Source organism: Girardinichthys multiradiatus, chromosome 8, assembly GCF_021462225.1.
Source record: "Girardinichthys multiradiatus isolate DD_20200921_A chromosome 8, DD_fGirMul_XY1, whole genome shotgun sequence".
NCBI lineage: Eukaryota > Metazoa > Chordata > Actinopteri > Cyprinodontiformes > Goodeidae > Girardinichthys > Girardinichthys multiradiatus.
Window position 1 is genome coordinate 18,577,402 of NC_061801.1, and position 20,638 is coordinate 18,598,039.

Below are 20,638 nucleotides of genomic sequence, written 5' to 3' on the forward strand. Positions count from 1 at the left end.
GATTGTTGCAGTCTCACATGCTGAAATAATGATGCATGGACACAAAACAGGAGGAGGAAGAGGGTCTGGAATACTCTCCGCCATGAGAACGAGGCGAATATTTTAAATGGTATGAAGCTTACTGTTTGGGTATACTGGACAGTCTGCGTTTCGTCACAAAATCTTTTTTAAAATAATAGTTGCACATATCAGACATATACTAGCTCATGGGCAAGAGTGTGTAGGATGAGACATTGCATGTTTATCGTTTTTTCCACTTAATTGCCATGGATATTTCTCTTACGATTCATTGCTTTTCTATTTATGAGCAAATTCACATCATACATAGAGGACAACATCAGGGAAAAGATCCATCTAGTGTTGCTGAAATATTAGGCTTGGTGTAATAAAAAAATAGTTCAAGTGACTACATAAGGATATTGATGAAAATTGATGAACTTCTAAATATAATCCTAATAGAATCCTGCCACTTAACAGTTTTTTTGCAGGCAAGGGACATGGTGGCTTGCAAAATTATTCAGAACCTTTCAAGCTTTTCACATTTTTATCACATTACAACTACACATTTCAGTTAAAGTTCCTGGGATTGCATGTGATAGAACAACACAAAGTACTACACAATTGGGAAGCTGAAGAACATTTTTTACAGATAAAAATATGCAAAATATTTCTGGGGCATGTCTCCAGCTCTGCACATCTAGAGACTAAGGTTTTTAAGCATTTTTCTTTGTAGAATAGCTTCAATTCAGTTGGACTGAACAGTCCTGTCACAAATTGATAATTGTTTTTAGGTCTGGACTTCCATTCTAATACAGGCATATGCTTTCACCTAAACCTTTGCAGTGTAGCTTTGGCTGTATGTCCTGCTGCAAGGTGACTCGGCCCCAGTCTTTTGCGAGGCCTGTCTAACAGGTCTTTTTACAGCATTGCCCTTAATTTTGTCCTGTACATAAACTTTGACCAGTATAATGCTACCAACATGTTTTGCAGTGGGGATGGTAAATTTAGGGTAATGTGAAGTGGTAGATTTATGCAGTACATAGTTTTATTGCATGTAGGGGCAAAATGTAACATTTTCATCTCAGTTCACAAGGACACCTACCACATATTTGCTGTATCCTCTGCAGAGTTTGTGGCAAAACTACTGTTTAACATAATTTTCTTTTCACTTCATGGCTATGCATTAGTTTATGTTGGGGTATCCAAAATCACATAAAATACATTGAACTTTGTGGGTGTAACATGACACACCCAATATTTCCCAAAGAGAAATTATGCCTAAACTAATGCCTACCTCCAGCAGTCATTGCCCAAACTAGCCTGTCACAGGGCAACACCGAGGCAAATGGTACAAAAAAACACACACACACACTACTAAGGCCAGTTTAGACAAACCAAGTAACCTAACATGCATAGTTTCGGACTGTGGGGGAAGCGAGAGAAATGCAAACACCATCCCGTCTGCCCGGGATTTGAACCCAGGACCTTTGTGCTGCAAGACAACAGTTCTAAAAACGGTGCCACTACGCAGCTACTAAAATAAAATAAATCTAAATAAAATAAAAGTAAAACAACTAATTTTGAAGCATTTTTTCTATGTTTTTCCAATTGCATTTTTTTGCTGGTCAGTCCCTGAACTCTCTCCACATTCTACCTCAATGAGCAGTATGTGAACATCCCATACGCAAGAGCCCTCCTTATCAGGGAGCGCAAAATACCCTTTAACCAACTTGATTATTATAAGCACGGCATCAATGTACAGACTTTGATGACTAAAAGCTTCTAGCGGCAGCAATGGCAGCCAAAATACTCAAAGCACCTTCTGTTGGATACCTTAAGAAACCCGGTCCTGGCCTTTCCCTAATCAGCACAACAACATGAAGTTCAGATTTAGATGTAACTCCCATTTAAATCAGCATCTTCTCTTAGAGAAGAAAAATATACTAATTTTACCCTGAATATTAACAATACATGTTTTAATATTAGGCTGACTCTGAGTCATTTTCCAGCACTTTAGTGTTTATTTTCCCCAAGCTTGTTTCTTCTGAGAGTTTCCTCTTGCTAAACCAACTCAAAATACCACATTTAGAAAAACCAGCCATAGATTCCAAAGCCAAGAAAAACTACAGTCCAGCCCTGCCAAACACCAAACATTGGAGTTTCCTTTTGAATTCAACAGCTGGCTCAGGACACTTTGGACTGCTAACCTCGGCTTTATTTACTGGGGAAAAAACATGTCATATAATGCCACCACTGGGCCCTATTGACTCCCCCTCACCTGCAGTAAATCTGCTAAGGTCCCTTGCAGACATACTGTACCTGTTGGCACAATGTATGATTTATAACCACATGCTTATTGCACTTCCCACCACCCAAATTTCCCATTGGTTTGTCTAAAGTTAATCTGTTGTTTTCAAAGAAATACTTTTTATTCAAAAGGAATATGGCATTCTAAAGATGATAATTCGACAAAAGCTACTGTTTTAATAAATAATAAATAAACCATATCAGTAAACATTTTCTGAGCCTACAAAATCCATAGCCACTTTTTGTCACTTCAAGCTAAGTTTTGAGCAAAAGACCATAAAACTACTCTCTGCAAACACTTAATTGTTCAAAAAAAAAAAAATCTTCAAATCTTTTTCCTGTGTCCAGTTTCTGGTTTGAACCCATGCCTGACAACTAGGCCTACAAATAGCCCCTACGGTAAGCAGAACTATATAAATTCAGAGGCTCATAATTTAAACTGACAGCACCTTCTACGCCAACAGCAGGAGTTTTAGCTTCTAATGCTGACAAGCGTTTAACCTCAAATTAGTCCCTACTATATGGCAAAGAAGCGGACAAGCTTCAGTTTGAATTTGAACATAGGTCAGTGTGAATGTAAATTACAGCTGTTTGCTTTTTCAAAATGTTTCTCCTCTTTAAGAGAGATCAATTTAAGCTTTGACTTTGAGCTAAAACGTTACGTTGCTATGTTTACATGGTATTTATGACTGTGCTAAAATGCTACCCTTATTGCCGTGTTTTTCCATTCTACAGTTAAAACTTTTTCACATAAAACCTCAAAAGTCAACATTATGACAACCATTAATGTTGGTTAGGTTGCAAACTTTTTAAAGGGTTTCAGGTCATTTGCAAGAAACTAAAATGAAGTTTCAAATAATGCCAAAATTATGTGCCTATGTTTAAATAAAGTGAGTTCTACAGAGAGGATTTTAAAATCACAGACCCTAACCTTTTTGCTGGTAAAAAGAATGTGTCTCAACCTTTGTAGAAACAGCTGAAAGCAGGTATTTACAGTAAAGACACTGTGAAAAGGACAACATCATTTCTTCCCCAGTGTCTGACATTAAATCAGACTAAGCCTCTTCTATTTTAGTTCAGTTAAGATCACCAAATTATCTTTGCTTAGTGCCAGAATAAGGGGAGTATTTCAGAAAAATCTTTAATGATTACCGATACATCATTCAGAGGTTTTCATGGATTTTCTGAGTATTTGGTAGAACTGCTATTTGTACCATATGTCTTGCATAAACTACTTTGACAAATAAGTTTTGCCTCAGTGTTTTATACTTTTTGCCCATTCTTCCAGGCAGAATTGGTGGAACTGAGTGAGGTTTTTAGGCTGCCTTGTTCACACATTTTTTCAGGTATGCCACAAATTGTCTATGAGACTCAGATCAGGGTTTTGAGATGGCCACTCCAAGACATTGACTTTTTGCCCTTTAACCAATTTTTAACTATTTTGTCAGTATGGGAAGGGTCCTTGTCCATTTGGAAGACCCTTTTGTGGCTAAGCCTTGAGTTCCTGGGTGATGTCTTTATGACGTTGCTTCGATCTTTCCAAATAATGTTCTTTTCCTATGATGCTGTCTGTTTTGTGAAATGCATCAGCAAAACACCCAAACAGCTTGAGGATGCCACCCCCATACTTTACAGTTGGCTTGGTGTTCTCAGATTTGCAAGCTTTTCATTTTGTCTCCAAATGTAACAATGGTCATTATGGCCTCTTGTCAGAGCACAGGACTTGTCTCTAATAATTAAGGTCTTTGTCCATGTGTGCATTTGCAAACTGTAATCTGGCATTTTATGCTGCTTTTGGAGTAATAGGTTTATTCTCCCCAAGAAACCTTTCAGCTATGTTGGTACAGGATCCTTTTCACTGTGGATAATGACACTCTTACCAGCTTCAGTCAACATCTTCAAAAGGTATTTTGCTTTTCTTCTTGGGTTGAACACATTTAATTCCAAAACATAATCAAATTCAAACTTTTGCACCCAATTTCTCTAAAAAACATTGAAGTTGTTGTTTATTAGATAAAAAAATCTAAATCTTAAAGGTAATTCTTGGTTAAGGTATAACAAAAGGCACATTTTGTGTTTGGATAGCCCATCAGTTTGATTTATTCTATAGTTTTGAGTTGAAAAAAAAAAGATTTTATGAGATGCCCCGAGAAAAGTATCGGTCTAAGAATTGACTGCAACTTTTTGCAGGTGTGAAACAATTTCTGATGAGATGTGTATGTTTTATTTAAATGTTCACACCGTTGTCTGTCAATTTAAAACCTCTCATATCAGGCTACAGATGCTATCTCATCAGTGAGCTGCTAATACAAACATCTACCACTGCAATTCCCCCTGGGGACAAAGTCACTAATGAAACAGTGGGTGGTTTGGATAAAAACTCATCTTGGTTGATATGTGTGACACTGTGAATTTTACATTAAGCAACATAAATATTCTTCATACCATGAGCTAAATCACATCATATTTTACTTCTGGGTTATATTCAATCTAGCATGTAGTAGCTCAGATGTTTCTAGTGCTCTCTTTATGCTGTCATAGCACTGATATATGATGTGTTGTAGTGGTGCACACTGAAGGGCACAGATTTAAGATGTGATGAGAGCTATGAGGCTCCCCGGGAGCCACGTATGAGAAATGTCAGACGCTGAGTGCTTGGCCACACTCAAGGAGGATGCATATTACTGCTGTGCTACAGACGGTTGGTTATTGACCTCAGCTATCCGCTGGGAAAATATTAAATGTGCACGAAAGTAATACACACACAAACACATCCGCTCATGCAATAATATACACTGATGAGGTTGGAGAGAGAGAAAAAAATCTGCTTCTGACCTTTTGGAAAATGTCAAATCACGAGGGGACTTTATAATAGGAAAGGAAGCTGGAAAGACATCCCATAGACTTGGAGGACACATAGCAGGAGACATGTAAATAAAGACAGTCAACAAACCACATCTTTACTTTAGGTTTGATTTTTCAATCTTGGAACTTTTTTTTATTTTAACTTTTCAAATCATACCTCTGATGCTTCAGTTTCTCCTAGATTGATAAAGCTCTGAAAGCTGACTGGATAAGTCACACATATGAATGATAAATGTGCACTGATTTAAAACTGTTAACACATATGTGCACATTTGTTGAACAATATACCATTTTTAAATTAGAAAATGTTAACATTGACCAGCAGATTTTTTGAATAGTAAAAGATTTGGCTGCTGTAAATTACATGAAAGAATTAAAACTTTGTTTTGGATCATGTTTAAAATTCAAATAGCAGATAGAGTGCCTTTCAAACGTATTTCTGTGTCTTGGACATTTCCAGATTTTTGTCATTTTACAACAACAAGCTTCAATATATTTTTAGGGTATTTTAGGAGATAGGCCAAACCATAGGAGTCACTACTGTGAAGTGAAAAGAAAGGGATTCAGGTGGGTTGTGCAAGTGCATTAAGCCCCTTTTATTCTGACACCTCTAAATGAAATATCGCTTAACCAGTTACTAAGGGGTCATCTAGTTGGTTAATAAAGTCTACTTGTGTGTAATTTATTAGAAAGAGGATTATTAGAAAACAGTGGGTGTGTTTTACAGTTTGTTTCTTCGTCTTGCTCCTCCATGTCCTCTTTTGTCCTCATCTGCTTCACCTGCTCCCTCTGCCTCCCAGTCTCCACATCCCACCTGTTCCCTATTTTCCTGATCACCTGCCCTATTGTTTCATGTACACCTCGTCCCTATTTAGGAATCTAACAAACAATGTTCCCAACTTTGTACATCCCAAAGAGCAACATTAAATATTTCATCTGAAAATGAAATTAGTAGACTACAACATATCTGCAAACCTACCATGATACAGTATGGCCATTCACCTAAACTGACAGGCCTGGCAAGGAGAACATTACCCAGATAAGCAGCCAACAGGTCCATGAAGGTCTGAAGGAGCTGCACAGCTCCAGAAGGAGAGTCTGTTGGCAGAACAACTATTTGTTATGCACTCTGCAAATCTGACCTTAAAGGAAGAATAGCAAGAAGAAGCTATTGTTGAAAAACCCCTAAGAAATTACTTTGGCATTTTACTACAGGCCATGCAGGGGGACACAGCAAACATGCGAAAGAAGGTTGACTGATCAGATGAACTTTGTAGCCAATATGCAAAGCACTATGTGCAGCGAACAGCTGTCACTGCTTGTAACCTTGAACACACCATCCCCAGGGTGAACCATGGTGGTGAAGGAATCAAGCTGAAGGGATTCTTTTCTTCTGCAGTGACAGGGAGGCTGGTCAGAGTTGATGGGAAGATGAATGGAAGTAAATACAGGACAATGATGGAAGAAAACCTATTGGAGGCTCCAAAAGACCTGAGACTCGGGTTGAACTTTCATCAGGACAACAACCCTAAAAATGGCTCAGTCAAAGTTCAAACATAAATTTAACCTGTGGCCAAACAAAAACGTTTTTGTTGCAGATGATCTCCATCCAATGTGAGTCAACTTGAGCTATTATTTAACAAGAATGGGCAAACATTTCAGTCTTTAGATGTGCAAAGGTGTTGAGGATACATACCCCCAAAACCAGCTGTAACTGCAGCAAAATGTGTTTCTACAAAGTATTGAGTCAAGGGGATGAATGCAAATCCATGCCACACTTTTCAGATTTTTATTTAGAAAAACATTTATAGACATGGATCATTTTCCTTCAACTTCACACTAATGCAGTACTTTGTGTTGGTCTATCAAATAAAATACATGAATTATTGTGGTTGTCACATGACTAAATGTGCAAATGTTCAGGAGTTTTAATACTTTTCAACCTATTGTATATTATTTTTGGTAGTGAAATGTGCTTTGAAGACAGTATCTTCACATTAAAACAGTTACCTTCAGATAGGACCTGTGAGCTTATTATACTACTGACATAGGGCGCCATCTTTTAAACAATATTTGTAATACAGGTCCTTCTCAAAATATTAGCATATTGTGATAAAGTTCATTATTTTCCATAATGTCATGATGAAAATTTAACATTCATATATTTTAGATTCATTGCACACTAACTGAAATATTTCAGGTCTTTTATTGTCTTAATAGGGATGATTTTGGCATACAGCTCATGAAAACCCAAAATTCCTATCTCACAAAATTAGCATATTTCATCCTACCAATAAAAGAAAAGTGTTTTTAATACAAAAAACGTCAACCTTCAAATAATCATGTACAGTTATGCACTCAATACTTGGTCGGGAATCCTTTTGCAGAAATGACTGCTTCAATGCGGCGTGGCATGGAGGCAATCAGCCTGTGGCACTGCTGAGGTCTTATGGAGGCCCAGGATGCTTCGATAGCGGCCTTTAGCTCATCCAGAGTGTTGGGTCTTGAGTCTCTCAATGTTCTCTTCACAATATCCCACAGATTCTCTATGGGGTTCAGGTCAGGAGAGTTGGCAGGCCAATTGAGCACAGTGATACCATGGTCAGTAAACCATTTACCAGTGGTTTTGGCACTGTGAGCAGGTGCCAGGTCGTGCTGAAAAATGAAATCTTCATCTCCATAAAGCTTTTCAGCAGATGGAAGCATGAAGTGCTCCAAAATCTCCTGATAGCTAGCTGCATTGACCCTGCCCTTGATAAAACACAGTGGACCAACACCAGCAGCTGACACGGCATCCCAGACCAACACTGACTGTGGGTACTTGACACTGGACTTCTGGCATTTCCTTCTCCCCAGTCTTCCTCCAGACTCTGGCACCTTGATTTCCGAATGACATGCAGAATTTGCTTTCATCCGAAAAAAGTACTTTGGACCACTGAGCAACAGTCCAGTGCTGCTTCTCTGTAGCCCAGGTCAGGCGCTTCTGCCGCTGTTTCTGGTTCAAAAGTGGCTTGACCCGGGGAATGTGGCACCTGTAGCCTATTTCCTGCACACGCCTGTGCACTGTGGCTCTGGATGTTTCTACTCCAGACTCAGTCCACTGCTTCCGCAGGTCCCCCAAGGTCTGGAATCGGCCCTTCTCCACAATTTTCCTCAGGGTCCGGTCACCTCTTCTCGTTGTGCAGCGTTTTCTGCCACACTTTTTCCTTCCCACAGACTTCCCACTGAGGTGTCTTGATACAGCACTCTGGGAACAGCCTATTCGTTCAGAAATGTCTTTCTGTGTCTTACCCTCTTGCTTGAGGGTGTCAATAGTGGCCTTCTGGACAGCAGTCAGGTCGGCAGTCTTACCCATGATTGGGGTTTTGAGTGATGAGTGATGATTAGGTTCATAGCTCGTTTAGAAACCCTTTTAATGATATGCTAATTTTGTGAGATAGGAATTTTGGGTTTTCATGAGCTGTATGCCAAAATCATCCGTATTAAGACAATAAAAGACCTGAAATATTTCAGTTAGTGTGCAATGAATCTAAAATATATGAATGTTAAATTTTCATCATGACATTATGGAAAATAATGAACTTTATCACAATATGCTAATATTTTGAGAAGGACCTGTATGTGTGCAGGCTACAGTAGGGCTGTAAATGGATGTATAAACTGTAAATGGGAAAAAATGAAAGCTGGATTAGCTGTCACTGGACTAATGGAGGCTAAACCTGAGGCCACACACATTTACGCAGTAAGTACCAGCAGCGTACATTATACATAACTAATATGACATTGGGGTTGATTTGAAAACCACCTCCATAGATCCCCACAGTTGAATGTCAGCATGACAGATTCATGTTTCTCTACTACTCCACAGGGGCTTCCTTAACTTAAAATACTGATGTCTGCAGGGTAATATTCTCAGTCTGTCATATTTCACATTGAACAAGATAAATAATTGCCTGGAGAATTAAAGGCCTCCCCTGCTGGTTTGTTTAATTTAAATTCTTCCATCCATCATTTAATCATCAGCTTCAGGTGCTTTCAGTCTTCCTGCAAGCTTCAATAGACTATAAATTACCTTATTCCTAAAAACAGTACCCTTGTCTGTGGTTAGAAAATTGCATGTCTGTCTTCAGTCTCCAGTAGTTATTAGTCAGTTACAGTCATTCAGTAACTATGACTCAAGGTTCTTTAATGAGAAGACTGAGATAGCTTTAGGGATCTTGATAAAATCTACACAGAAATATATTGTAATTTTTGTAATTTTATCATATCTTCAAACATAATGTAGAAGAGAAAGGGATTTTTAATAATCAGCACTGTGTCAGATAGTACACAGTGCTGATTATTTTGTATGAAACTGTCTATTAACTTGATGGTTTGTTGTATATGTTTAGTTAAACTGCAATGTTCAATTTCTATCTTTTAATTTTTCGGCCTGTTTTTGCTGTTTTATTTTATTTGTTACATGCCAGTTGTTGTTTTCTAATCTATACTGTGCCATTCAAACAAATACACCCAAAAAATAATCCTTTGTTTCCCTAATCGGGGCTGAGGTCATGGGTCACGAATCTTCTGTTGAGAGAATCTCAAATAACGCTTAAAAATCTTTTCTAGAATAATGTTTTTGCAGTTGTTATAATTTAATAGTTGCTGTGAATGTTTGTTATGTCAATATCCTCTTGCAAATGTTTTCCTTACCTAAGCCAGTAACAGAGTTGAAATTTACTGCTGCTGTACCTTTATTTGTGATCTAGAGCTGGAAACAGATGACCAGCGCTGTTATATGTTAACCAACCACATGAGGGCAGTATAAACTTTCAAATCCAATCATCCCCAACTTTATATAGCTCAAATAGGCAAAATCTTTTTTATTTTCAAAGGAATGCTCTGGAGCCAAACACAGCAACATATATCCTGTTTTTGGAGAATTATTATTATTATTCTATTAATCAACAGATGAGGTAGTGGGATTAGCTGGAAGATACAGCCATATTTACTTGTGGTTGTACTACTAGCCACAAATAATCAAAACTGGGACTAACAGAGGGGTTAACAGAGAGAAATGCATAATAAACCTAAAACATGGAGTTTATTAGAGCTTGGGTAAAAGCAAGCACACAGTTTCTTTACTGAAAACAAAGCAGGGACTGCCTGTTTCCTACAGTGACTTTTGTATAGCATTAAAATAGTTCAGATCACCACTAGATGCAGAAAAGAAACACTATTCACTTATCTTAGACAAGTATAATAAAAGAAAAGTTTAAATCGTTGAGTCTGGATATATTATTTGCTCACTATAGTGTTCAGAGTTCATTTTAGGTAACTGTTTTTGATGCATACTGGGATTCAGAGGATAGAGATGAAGATAAAAGGCACAGTGAACCTGAGTGGCAGAAAGTTAGGATTGGTGTTTCAGATAACTGAAATATCTAACATTTTACTTTGGCTGTACTTCCTTATTAAAAATCTTTCATAGAAGCCATTTTTTCCTAAAACACTATTAGAAGAATGAGTTTGTAAGAGACTAGTCAAGTTAATTTACAATTGAATATACTGATTTGTTTCTAAAATGCAAACTTCATATTATCTTAAAAACATGTATTTTATGCCAAAAATATCCATTCTAACAGGTACATCCTTGCATTTTTCTCTTTAAGCATATGTTGTTGAAATGTGCTGGCAGGCAGAAAAACAATGAAGCTGGAACACAACAAGTCTCAGTTTAGTTGAGCAAATGAAAGAGCCATTGTGCCGGTACCTGTGTTGTTTTGTAACACAGCTAAAAATACAGACAAGACCTTGCTTCCAGTCTAAACAATGTTTGCAGTGTGGTTAGGTTTGTGCCTTTATTTCTGCAGGTTTAACACACATTACCCAGATGTGGAACAAGAGAGCAGTGAACATGAGGTAGGAATAAAAAAACATCAGAGAGCTCTCAATGCAGATGTGTTCAGTGAGCTTTGTCAAAACTTTCTCTGTTTTTTTCCAGTGCACAGAGGAGAACGGGTAAAACTTTCCAGTGCAGCTGAGAATTCAGAGTTCAGTTCTTAATCTGAATGGCAGTCGTCCTAAAAACCCAAAGCAATAAGCCGATACCCAGCTCATATTTAACCCTCCTCCCAACCACACTACAAGACAACGAACATCTCTGTGGAGCTCTCACTGACAACCCACTCCTCATACATGCACGACTAAACCCACCCCCCCCCCCGCTTCCCGTCAGTATGAGTTGTGTTCTGACTTCTGCGCCACATTTGGAGCAGTGGAATAAATGTGTTGCATTTTCCTTTCATTAGCTGTCTTTGCATCTCTTAAACTTCTTTATTAGCTGCCTCATAACAGGCCTAGTCCTTGTATTCCCATCAGTGTGAGGGACCAGAGGATGGTGCAGGCCGGGAGAAGTTGTTTGGCCTCTGTTTATTACTGTGGAAGAGCACTGTTTTAAACAGGCAGGTATTCGCAACAATGTTGTACTCTGAAAGAATAACATAGTAATATCACATTAAACACATACACCTCAGCCTTTGACAATCTGGATGAGAAATTTCCATAATTGCCATATACTTATTTCCTGCTGATGGGAAAAGAAAAGAAGCCATCTGAGGTCCCCAAGGCTGTGTTGCCCTGGGCAATGAACCATATTGCCTGTATATAAATAAACAACAACTACGGATTGTCTGTGAATATTATCTGACATGTTTCTGTATCAAATTATTTCAGGCAACATCAAATGCTTGGTCTTTGGTTACTCTCTCTTTAAGGATCTCCACCAAATAAAGTTTTTATTGGTCAGAAATGGCTGAACATTAAGCAGTCCTGGTAAACAAGCCATTAGCTTTGAAGCTATAAAAATAAAAAATGTTTTTTTAATTCAGAAAATAAACTTGGTATTTATAATGTACACTCTAGATGTATCTTTAATTCAGTAACAAAACAGTCAGTCAGTCATTTTCTACCTTTTTATTCCATAGTGGGTCGCGGGGGAGCTGGTGCCTATCTCCAGCACTCTATGGGCGACAGGCAGGGTACACCCTGGACAGGTCGCCAGTCCATCGCAGGGCAACACACAAACAACCACGCACACACTCATTCATACACCTGAGGGCAATTTAGAGTGACCAATTAACCTAACAAGTTCGTCTTTGGACTGTGGGAGGAAGCCAGAGTACCTGGTGAGAAAGCACACATGCATGGGGAGGACATGCAAACTCCACGCAGAAAGACCCCCGGCTGGGAATCAAACCCAGGACCTTCTTGCTGCAGGGCAACAGTGCTACCAACTGCACCACCATGCAGCCCTAGTAACAAAACTGTTATGTATAAAAGGAAAATGTAAAAGAAATAATAACTTCCATTATCTTTACTTCACTGACGCAAGGAATCGCAAATTTACATAAAGGAGACAAAGACATTTTTTATCCTAAACCTTATTTGCCCATTCCTGTCTGTGCACCTCTTCATTAAAAGTAATGATGTTTCACTTAAAATAAATAAACTTCTGAAAAAGACTGAGTAAATCTACAATGTTTCAAATGTTTCTGTGCTGTGATTAAGGAGGTGATACAGAATATACATCATGTGGGGTCTAACACCTGTTTAAGCATATTTTCAACACAACATGCTTCTCATCTGAACTCATTGCATTGAGAGTTTCATGCACAGTTTCACTTCTTTAACTGAAACATGTCAGTTAATTTTAGGTGAAATACAAAGGAAAAAGAAACATGAAACACACCTGGAGGCTATTTGCATCACTTCTGATCAGTTAATGTTTTCAAGCTTACTTTTACTTCCATACCACATGTTCAGTCTCGAATCATGTGAGAAGTCATGTTGATACTCGTATGTTTGTGTCATCTGACATGCATTCGGTTGGTTACACCCAAGGGGACCGACTGATACAAAAAAGAACAAGTAGTTGGTGCTCACATCCTGTGTATTCTGCTGGGCTTTAGCACAAAACACTCTGACATTGACAGCTGTGTCTGTTTACCCACCATCCCATGAGTGTTTCAGACATTTTTACTTTACAAAGATTGTTTTTGCAGCCCTCAGTGGGATAGGCCAACATTTGTTTATGTTTTAATCTACAACTTTCCAAGTTGTTTGTGCTGCCTTGCAAAAGTATGTTACAACAACAAATTGTAATGGATTTAATAGGATTTTGAGGTGATTAAAAGTGATGTGGTGGAAAGGTAACTTCACATCACTCTGAACACACAATTCTCAAAGTGAAACATGGTGGTAGCAGTATCATGCTTGGGGATGTTTTTCTTCAGCAGACACAGGGAACCTGGTCATGGTTGATAGGGAAAATTCAACAGGACATATTCATGTCAAAGCTCACATCTAAATTCAATGAGAAATCTGTGGCAAAAAATCGATGCTCACTGATACTCTCCATACAGTAACTGAGCCTGAGCTGTTCTTCAAGGAAGAATGGGCAAAAACGTCTGTCTGCAGAATAATAAAGCAGGCAGATAAATAGTCAAACAAACCTGCAACTGCAATTGCTGCAAAGTGTTGACATAGACTCAGGGCTGATGAATATAAATGCATTTTTGCTATGCACAATTTTAATTTCAATTCACATGTATGCTCTACTTTGTGTGGGTCCTTTCATGAAATACAAACAAAATGCATTGAAGTTTGTGTTTGTAACATGAATAATAAAGTTCAAGGGGTATGAATGGTGTTTTGCAAGACTCTCTAGCTCTGATTATTGAATGTGTTTGATCACCAGTATCAATGAAGAGCATTGATTTCTGTGTCTTATTTTTGTCTTCAAAGGTTGCATATAACCAGTAACAAAACCACAGTGTTAAAACATGAGGGCTTCGGATTATGTATTTATAAAATAAAATATGAAAAAAGAAAAAAAAGAAAACACTTAACAAGTTAATAAATGGTTTCATTCATTATTGTTAAAGTTCAGTTTGCTGCCCGTTGCACATGACTATCATTGCTCAGTTAAACCCAATCATATTAAAGGACTTTGATCTTACCTGGAATGACCTCGAAAAGAAATTTCCCCCCTTCATCTCCGCTGGTTGGATGTTCTGTAACTTTGTTTCCAGGTAAAGAAACAACCCCCTACAGAGAACAAAGAACATACTGATCAGCAACACTTCCTTCTGCTTGGCAAATGAAAGAAGGATTGGCCTTGATTGTTCATTGACAAAGTCCTGCCTCAAGTCCCGCAGCAACAGTTTCAATTTTTACACCTTCAATTTGGGGTGCATGAACTGAATCACACATAATGCAGAAGTTATCCAGCTGTGAATCAGTAGGGTTCCTGAAATCAGGAGCAAACAGCTCCTATTTCAATGGAATTGTGTTTAAAAATGTATGTTTTTCTCCTTAACAATGGTTTGTATTGATCTCCAGGGGTGTTCCAGGATGATGGGTTTAAGTGGTCACAGATGTGGCAATGTGACAAGAATATGGAGGGCTGCATCTCTGTGGTTCAGCAATCCAAAATGATGTATCACACAATTTAAATACCAGGAGCATCAGCAGCTTTCTGCAGCACAACTGACAACGGTTTTTGACTGATGCAAATATGGTCTTTGCTATAGTTTAGTGCAGCAGGTTTTCTCTCTGTATTTAGAAACCTTTGAGTGTGTATTTGGGACATATTGTTTTAAAGCTTGTCTTGATACTGGGTAGAAAATGTAACACCTTGAGTAAAGTCCTTATTCAAACAGAGTGCAGTGATATACAAAGAAATTAGAACTGAGAAAACAAAGCTGAAAATATGAACACAACAAAAACATTATATGTTCAAACTTAACAGTAATTTGAACTTAAAGCACTGATTTCAAACTGACCAAGGTCTTGTCTGTCTTCTTTTGGCAAAGGTTTATGTTAGGAAGCTGAGGAGACCATCACTATAGTTCTTTTTTTTTTTTTTTTTTTTCATGTTCTGTCCGGCAGAGTAGCGCTTAGAATTGTTGTCTGAGTGCCATAAAAAGCCCAACAGATTTACGTTCACAAGAGCAGCATTACAGCTAGTGCTATAAAGCTCGGCTTGAAATTTATAAAACAAACTTTATCAGAAACTGCTGTGGGCTTATTTCAATTGTTAAGGACACAGAGACAGAAACATATAGGAAAGAAATAAGAAGCACGAAAGAGAGAGAGGTGGGGCAAAAAAGAAAAAGGGAGAGAAGGCGAAAAGAATGGAGGAAAGAAAGAAGCATGAAGGGATTACAAGATAACATCCTGCTTGCTTCTACACCAGCAGAAACATTCATATTAACAGCTTTATTACCAAAAAGTGCACAGTACTTATGAATGCAAAATGTATTTAGTGGTAAATGTGGCTCAGTATAGAACATTTGTGTATTTGTTAACACCTGAATCTAAACACCTGTGGGTCTGAGTGTGAGCATGCTTTTGTATACAAGGTTTCTCCATAAAAATACGCAATAGCGAGTGTGAGGAACCACAGACCTGCCCCCCTGAACCTGGGACAGATATGGAAGAAATGCAAACTATAGACATCCAAAGGCCCCCCAGAGCACAGGAACCCCAGGAGAACCATTGCCGGGACTACCACAATCCCCCCAGAGAAGAGCAGAGGAGAGTCCCAGGGGAACCATCCAGCAGCCACAGTGTAGATGCCCCAGGGAATTACAGCGACAAGCCCACAGCCCCCTCCGGCAGCCGTCTACATCAGAGCAGATCCAGCCATGGACCCAGAGACCCAAGACCCCAGGACATATCACTCCCCAAGCAGAGGCCCGACAGAGCCCAGGGGTCCAGGCCCCAGCAAGCAGCCACCGGGAGTGAGCCAGCACACACCAAAGCACCCAGCCTGGACACCGAGAACCACAAGTACACCTGCGGGCAAGAGACACCAACCACCAGCAGGTAGTGTGGCAGGGAGGAAATAGGCCCCATATTTGATGGGGTGCCTAAACTGATCCAGGAGAGGGAGCAGTCAAAGACCTAACCTGACACAAAAAACAGGCAGACAGTCATAATCATACATTCCCACCCTCATGCGTACACATAAAAACACTCACACTCCCGCACCCAACGTATAGACAAACAACAATGGATGTTATACACTCACTCACACGCCCCATACATACTCTGTACTCCCAGGTCCCTGTGCCAATACCCCATAGGGGCAACCAGCCCCCCCACGTAGGAGGTGGTCCCCTTCCCTCCGGGGATGAAGACTGGCAGACTGTCCCAGCACCAGCCCAGACTAGTGCTGGCACCGGCTGAACGCAAGCGGTCCCGGCCTGGACCCCGACCCACCTCACCGAAATAATAAATAATAATACATCTCAGACACTTTAATAAGTCTTCACATATCAGGCACCAGAACCTCTGAACAGGTGTACATAACCATAGTGCATGGATGTGATTGTCAGGTGTATTGCCTGTGCACTGTAAGCAAGTATTAGATGGTACAAAACCCATCCTGAACATCCATTGATCTGTAGAGTATACTCTATGAAGGATTTTATTTTGTATTAATTGCAAACTGGGGTTACTAGTCATTTTAAAAGTTCTGGAACATATCTGAGACCAGAATGTTTGGTCAAAGTTGACTGACAAGTCCACCTCCCATTTCGTAATAGGAAGGGAACTTGATTCATCTATATTTAGGGCGGTTGAGTTTTAGGAACTCTAGTACACTTGATGGCATTTGTAAACCAGCATTTTTAAGTCTAAATCAATTTTTTACTATAGATTTAATTTGTTTTTATTCAAAAAATATATTCTTGTCCAACCCATATTGTATAATTAATCTGTTACATGGGATGAACTGAATTCCTTCAAATATATGTTCCAGGTATTCAATTCCTTTACTCCTCCAATCTGGAAGGTTTATCATATAATTTTTTTGTAGGATGTCAGGGTTGTTCCAGATGGTTGTACGTCTACATGGGATTAGTGAAGACCCTGTCATTTTTAGATATTCCCACCATGCTGTCATTTCATGTGCATACATGTCTTTTTATATTTCAGCTAATAAATAATAGATCTGAAATCTTAATATTATTGCTTAATCTCTGTTCTACTTCTAGCCAAGGTTCATCTAGAGGACTGTGTATAAACCATTTTGAGGTGTATTGTAGCCTGTTGGCTAAGAAGTAATGATGAAAGTTAGGCAGATCTAGTCCTCCTTTATCTTTGGTCTTTTGTAGTGTTTTTAAGCTAATACACGGGGGTTTATCTTTCCAAAGAAATTTAGTGATGGAGGAGTCCAGAGATCTAAACCAGTCAGATAACGGTTTATTTGGGATCAAATGTGTGAATGGGTATCAGTTTGATTATTAACACCAATAATTATGTAATAATTATATACCTTATTATGTCTTTTTGGCTTTCTTTTGCTTAGCTAAAGAACTACAAAAATCGTTCGTTACCACACACCCATGCAATCTGTTAACAAACTTTATCTCACTGATGCAACACTTTTATGAAGTGTGGGGTTGCAATTATGTAGTTTACTCCTCTTAACATATTTACCCTGACCCATTAATGAGAAATCAGCAGAATTTTGCTTTTTTGACAACCTCAGTCCATGAGTGTAGCATCTGACTATGATTACGCTGACCTCTTTCTGGGCTAATACTAATGCAGACAAGATGTACTTGGGTGACAACTTCAGTACTGAGGACTTACACACATTATAAAGATCTGAGAGGGAGTCAGTTTCCTTTTTAATGAGCCATAACTGTGACAACCAGGAAGTAGAAACCCTACCTGAGGCCCCAGATGAAGTGCTTTAAAGGCTGCTATAAAGACGGGACCAATATGCTCCAAAGTGGAGGAGAGAAGAGGGAAAAGACCCGTTTGATGTGGCAGTGGGGAAGAGAATCTGCTTTGCTTCAATAACTGGATTAAAAGGAGCTTTCAGGACTGGTTTTTATTGAACTCAGATCATTTCACTGCACACGCTGAATCGATTGGAAGGAAACAGGAGATAACTTCAATGCAGCATTTTTTTGTGGGAGACGGGTTTTATGAATGTGCGTCTTTTGTATTTGTTCTGAAATAAGAAGAAAAAACTGCATGTAGTTCCAACCAAATCTTAAAACCAAAATACCACAAATATTCTTCTCCTGTGTTTTAAGCCACAGTCACACTTTCCAGATGTCATACCCGGTGGCCTGTTGTTTGCAACCATAGGCAGAGAAATATTTACTAACTAAAGAGCCCAACCCAACTGCTTCCTTTTCTGTTTGCATTTTCACAAGTTGTTAAGTGGAATGAGATCATTTTGGGAGTCTGTGTAATGACACAAACCTCATTATCTTTTATATTCAGGCAAAAAAAAGAAGAAACCTCAGACACACATCACAGGAGACTCAAGTGGATCAGAGAAAATTGTTACATAAAAGGTGACAGCAGGAGGCTCCGGTCTGCAAGCTCATCAAGAGGCTGTCTCTGAGGCTATGGCCAAGACTGTGCTCTACACTACATCAAATTCAGTATTTTCCTCAGACTGTAACCAAATACTGGGATGCTGACTGTGACTTTGTTCTTTTAATGACATGTTCACAAGTTTATCTGACCAGCCTGCTCAAACTACAGCAATTAGATCCACATGTGACCTATTTTGTAAATAAAACATGTAACCTTTTGTGTTAAGCCATTTTGGATTTTATTGTCACTTATTGCGATATCCCCATCGCCTCTGCATTGATTGACAATAAATACAACTTTTTTTAATAAATGATAATTTTTTTTACGTGGTTGGCAAATTAATGGTTGTCATTGTTGTCCCAAACAACGCCCTTTGCAATGTTTTGTTCAGGACACTATGCATTAATTCCCCTTTAATTTACCAGTGATCGTACTACAAATTTTAAAATATTTCATTGGGATTTTTTGTGATGAACCACAAAGTATTGCATGATTATAAAGCAGAAAAAATGTTTTCCACAATTTCAAAGCATAACAATCTGAATTGTTGACATGCCTGTTAGGTTAATTGGTCACTCTAAATTGCCCTTAGGTGTATGAATGAGTGTGTGTGTGGTTGTTTGTGTGTTGCCATGCGATGAACTGGCAACCTGTCCAGGGTGTACCCCGCCTCTCGCCTGTAGACTGCTGGAAATAGGCACCAGCTTCCCCGTGACCCACTATGGAATAAGCGGTAGAAAATGACTGTTTTGTTTTGTAAGTCCTTAATAAACAAATGAACAGCCCAATCTGAACTGAACCTAAATCAGACACAGGCTAAACTCAATTTAACTCTTATTTCTGTCTTTTGAAGAAAACTGCTTGTGTTGGATTTTTTTAGGGGTAAGAGTACTGCCCACAGTATGTGAGGACATGGGACTGTGTCATGCTGGTCTGCAGTGTGGTGCCACCCCAGGGAACTGTGCTAGCACCTTTCCTCTTCCTCTTCTTCCCTGCAGACTTCTCCATCAACTTTCCAGGCTGTCATCTACAAAAGGTCTCTGATGACCCTGCCAAAGTCTGGCTCATCACTGGTGAGGACAACTTACAGTACAGGTGGCTTCTTGGACTGGTCCTGGCCGAACCACCTCCTGATCAACGCAGGGAAAACCAAGGAGCTGGTGGTGGATTGCTGGAGGTGCAGACCCACCACACTGAGGTGAACATACAGGGAACTAACATTGAGATAGTGGTAGCAGGGTGTTCACCTGTACAATAAATAAACACTGATGCTTTTTCAGAAAGAGTCAGCACAACCTCTACCTGCTAAGCAGACAGAGATCTTTTGGAGCGTATCAACCATTTTCTTTGGTGTAGTATGTTGGAGTAGCAGCTTATCTACAGCTAAAAAGAAGCAGAAAGATAATCTGGAAGGGCAGCTCTCTCCTAGGAAGACCCATTGACCCAGTGCATGAGGTAGGAGAAAGAAGGACTCTAGCAAAAATAACATCACTGTTGGGCAATGTCTATCAGCCCATGCATAAAGCTGTTGCAGAACTGGAGACATCTTTCTGTGACAGGCTGCTGCTTCCCAGGTGCACATCGGAGTTATTGCAGGTCCTTCCTCACAGCAGCTGTTAGACTTTAAAACCATCATTGGTCCCAATATACTCATTAAGTGTTTACATCCCTGCTGTTATTTGTATAGTTTTTTCACCTATTGTAAATAATCAGTTGTTTTTTATGATCAAACATACATGCACATTTTGAAAAAATTTTTATCACCTGTCTCAGTTGCACATTTCTTTTCCCATTGCTATTTATGCTATTTGAGTGAGGGGGCAACACTGTCATCTACAAAACATAATCTACAATGCAATGAGCTCAGATTTTTGTCTGCAGTGGTAAAGGAACTGAATTAATTAAGCTTTGATGAACCATATGATGAGAGTGGGCTGACTCTGCAGGAAATGTTTTTGACACATCCATAATATTTCCATCCAAAACCACAGCATCTCATGGACAGAATATAGGACTTTTGTTAAGAAAGCACTATGCAAACTCAGTTTTACATAGGAACAGCTATCAATGTTGTTTT

At 39.1% G+C, this 20,638-nt stretch overlaps 1 protein-coding gene across 2 annotated transcripts in view; it reads right to left on the bottom strand.

Moving 5' to 3' along the window:
- arhgap24 (Rho GTPase activating protein 24) overlaps nucleotides 1-20,638 on the bottom strand; it is a 97,728-nt gene that overhangs the window by 44,100 nt on the left and 32,990 nt on the right. For both annotated transcript variants that reach the window (XM_047373245.1, XM_047373244.1), the window contains one exon: nucleotides 14,175-14,262. In XM_047373245.1, coding sequence (XP_047229201.1) covers nucleotides 14,175-14,262 — 88 coding nt within the window. The remainder of the gene's footprint in view (nucleotides 1-14,174; nucleotides 14,263-20,638) is intronic.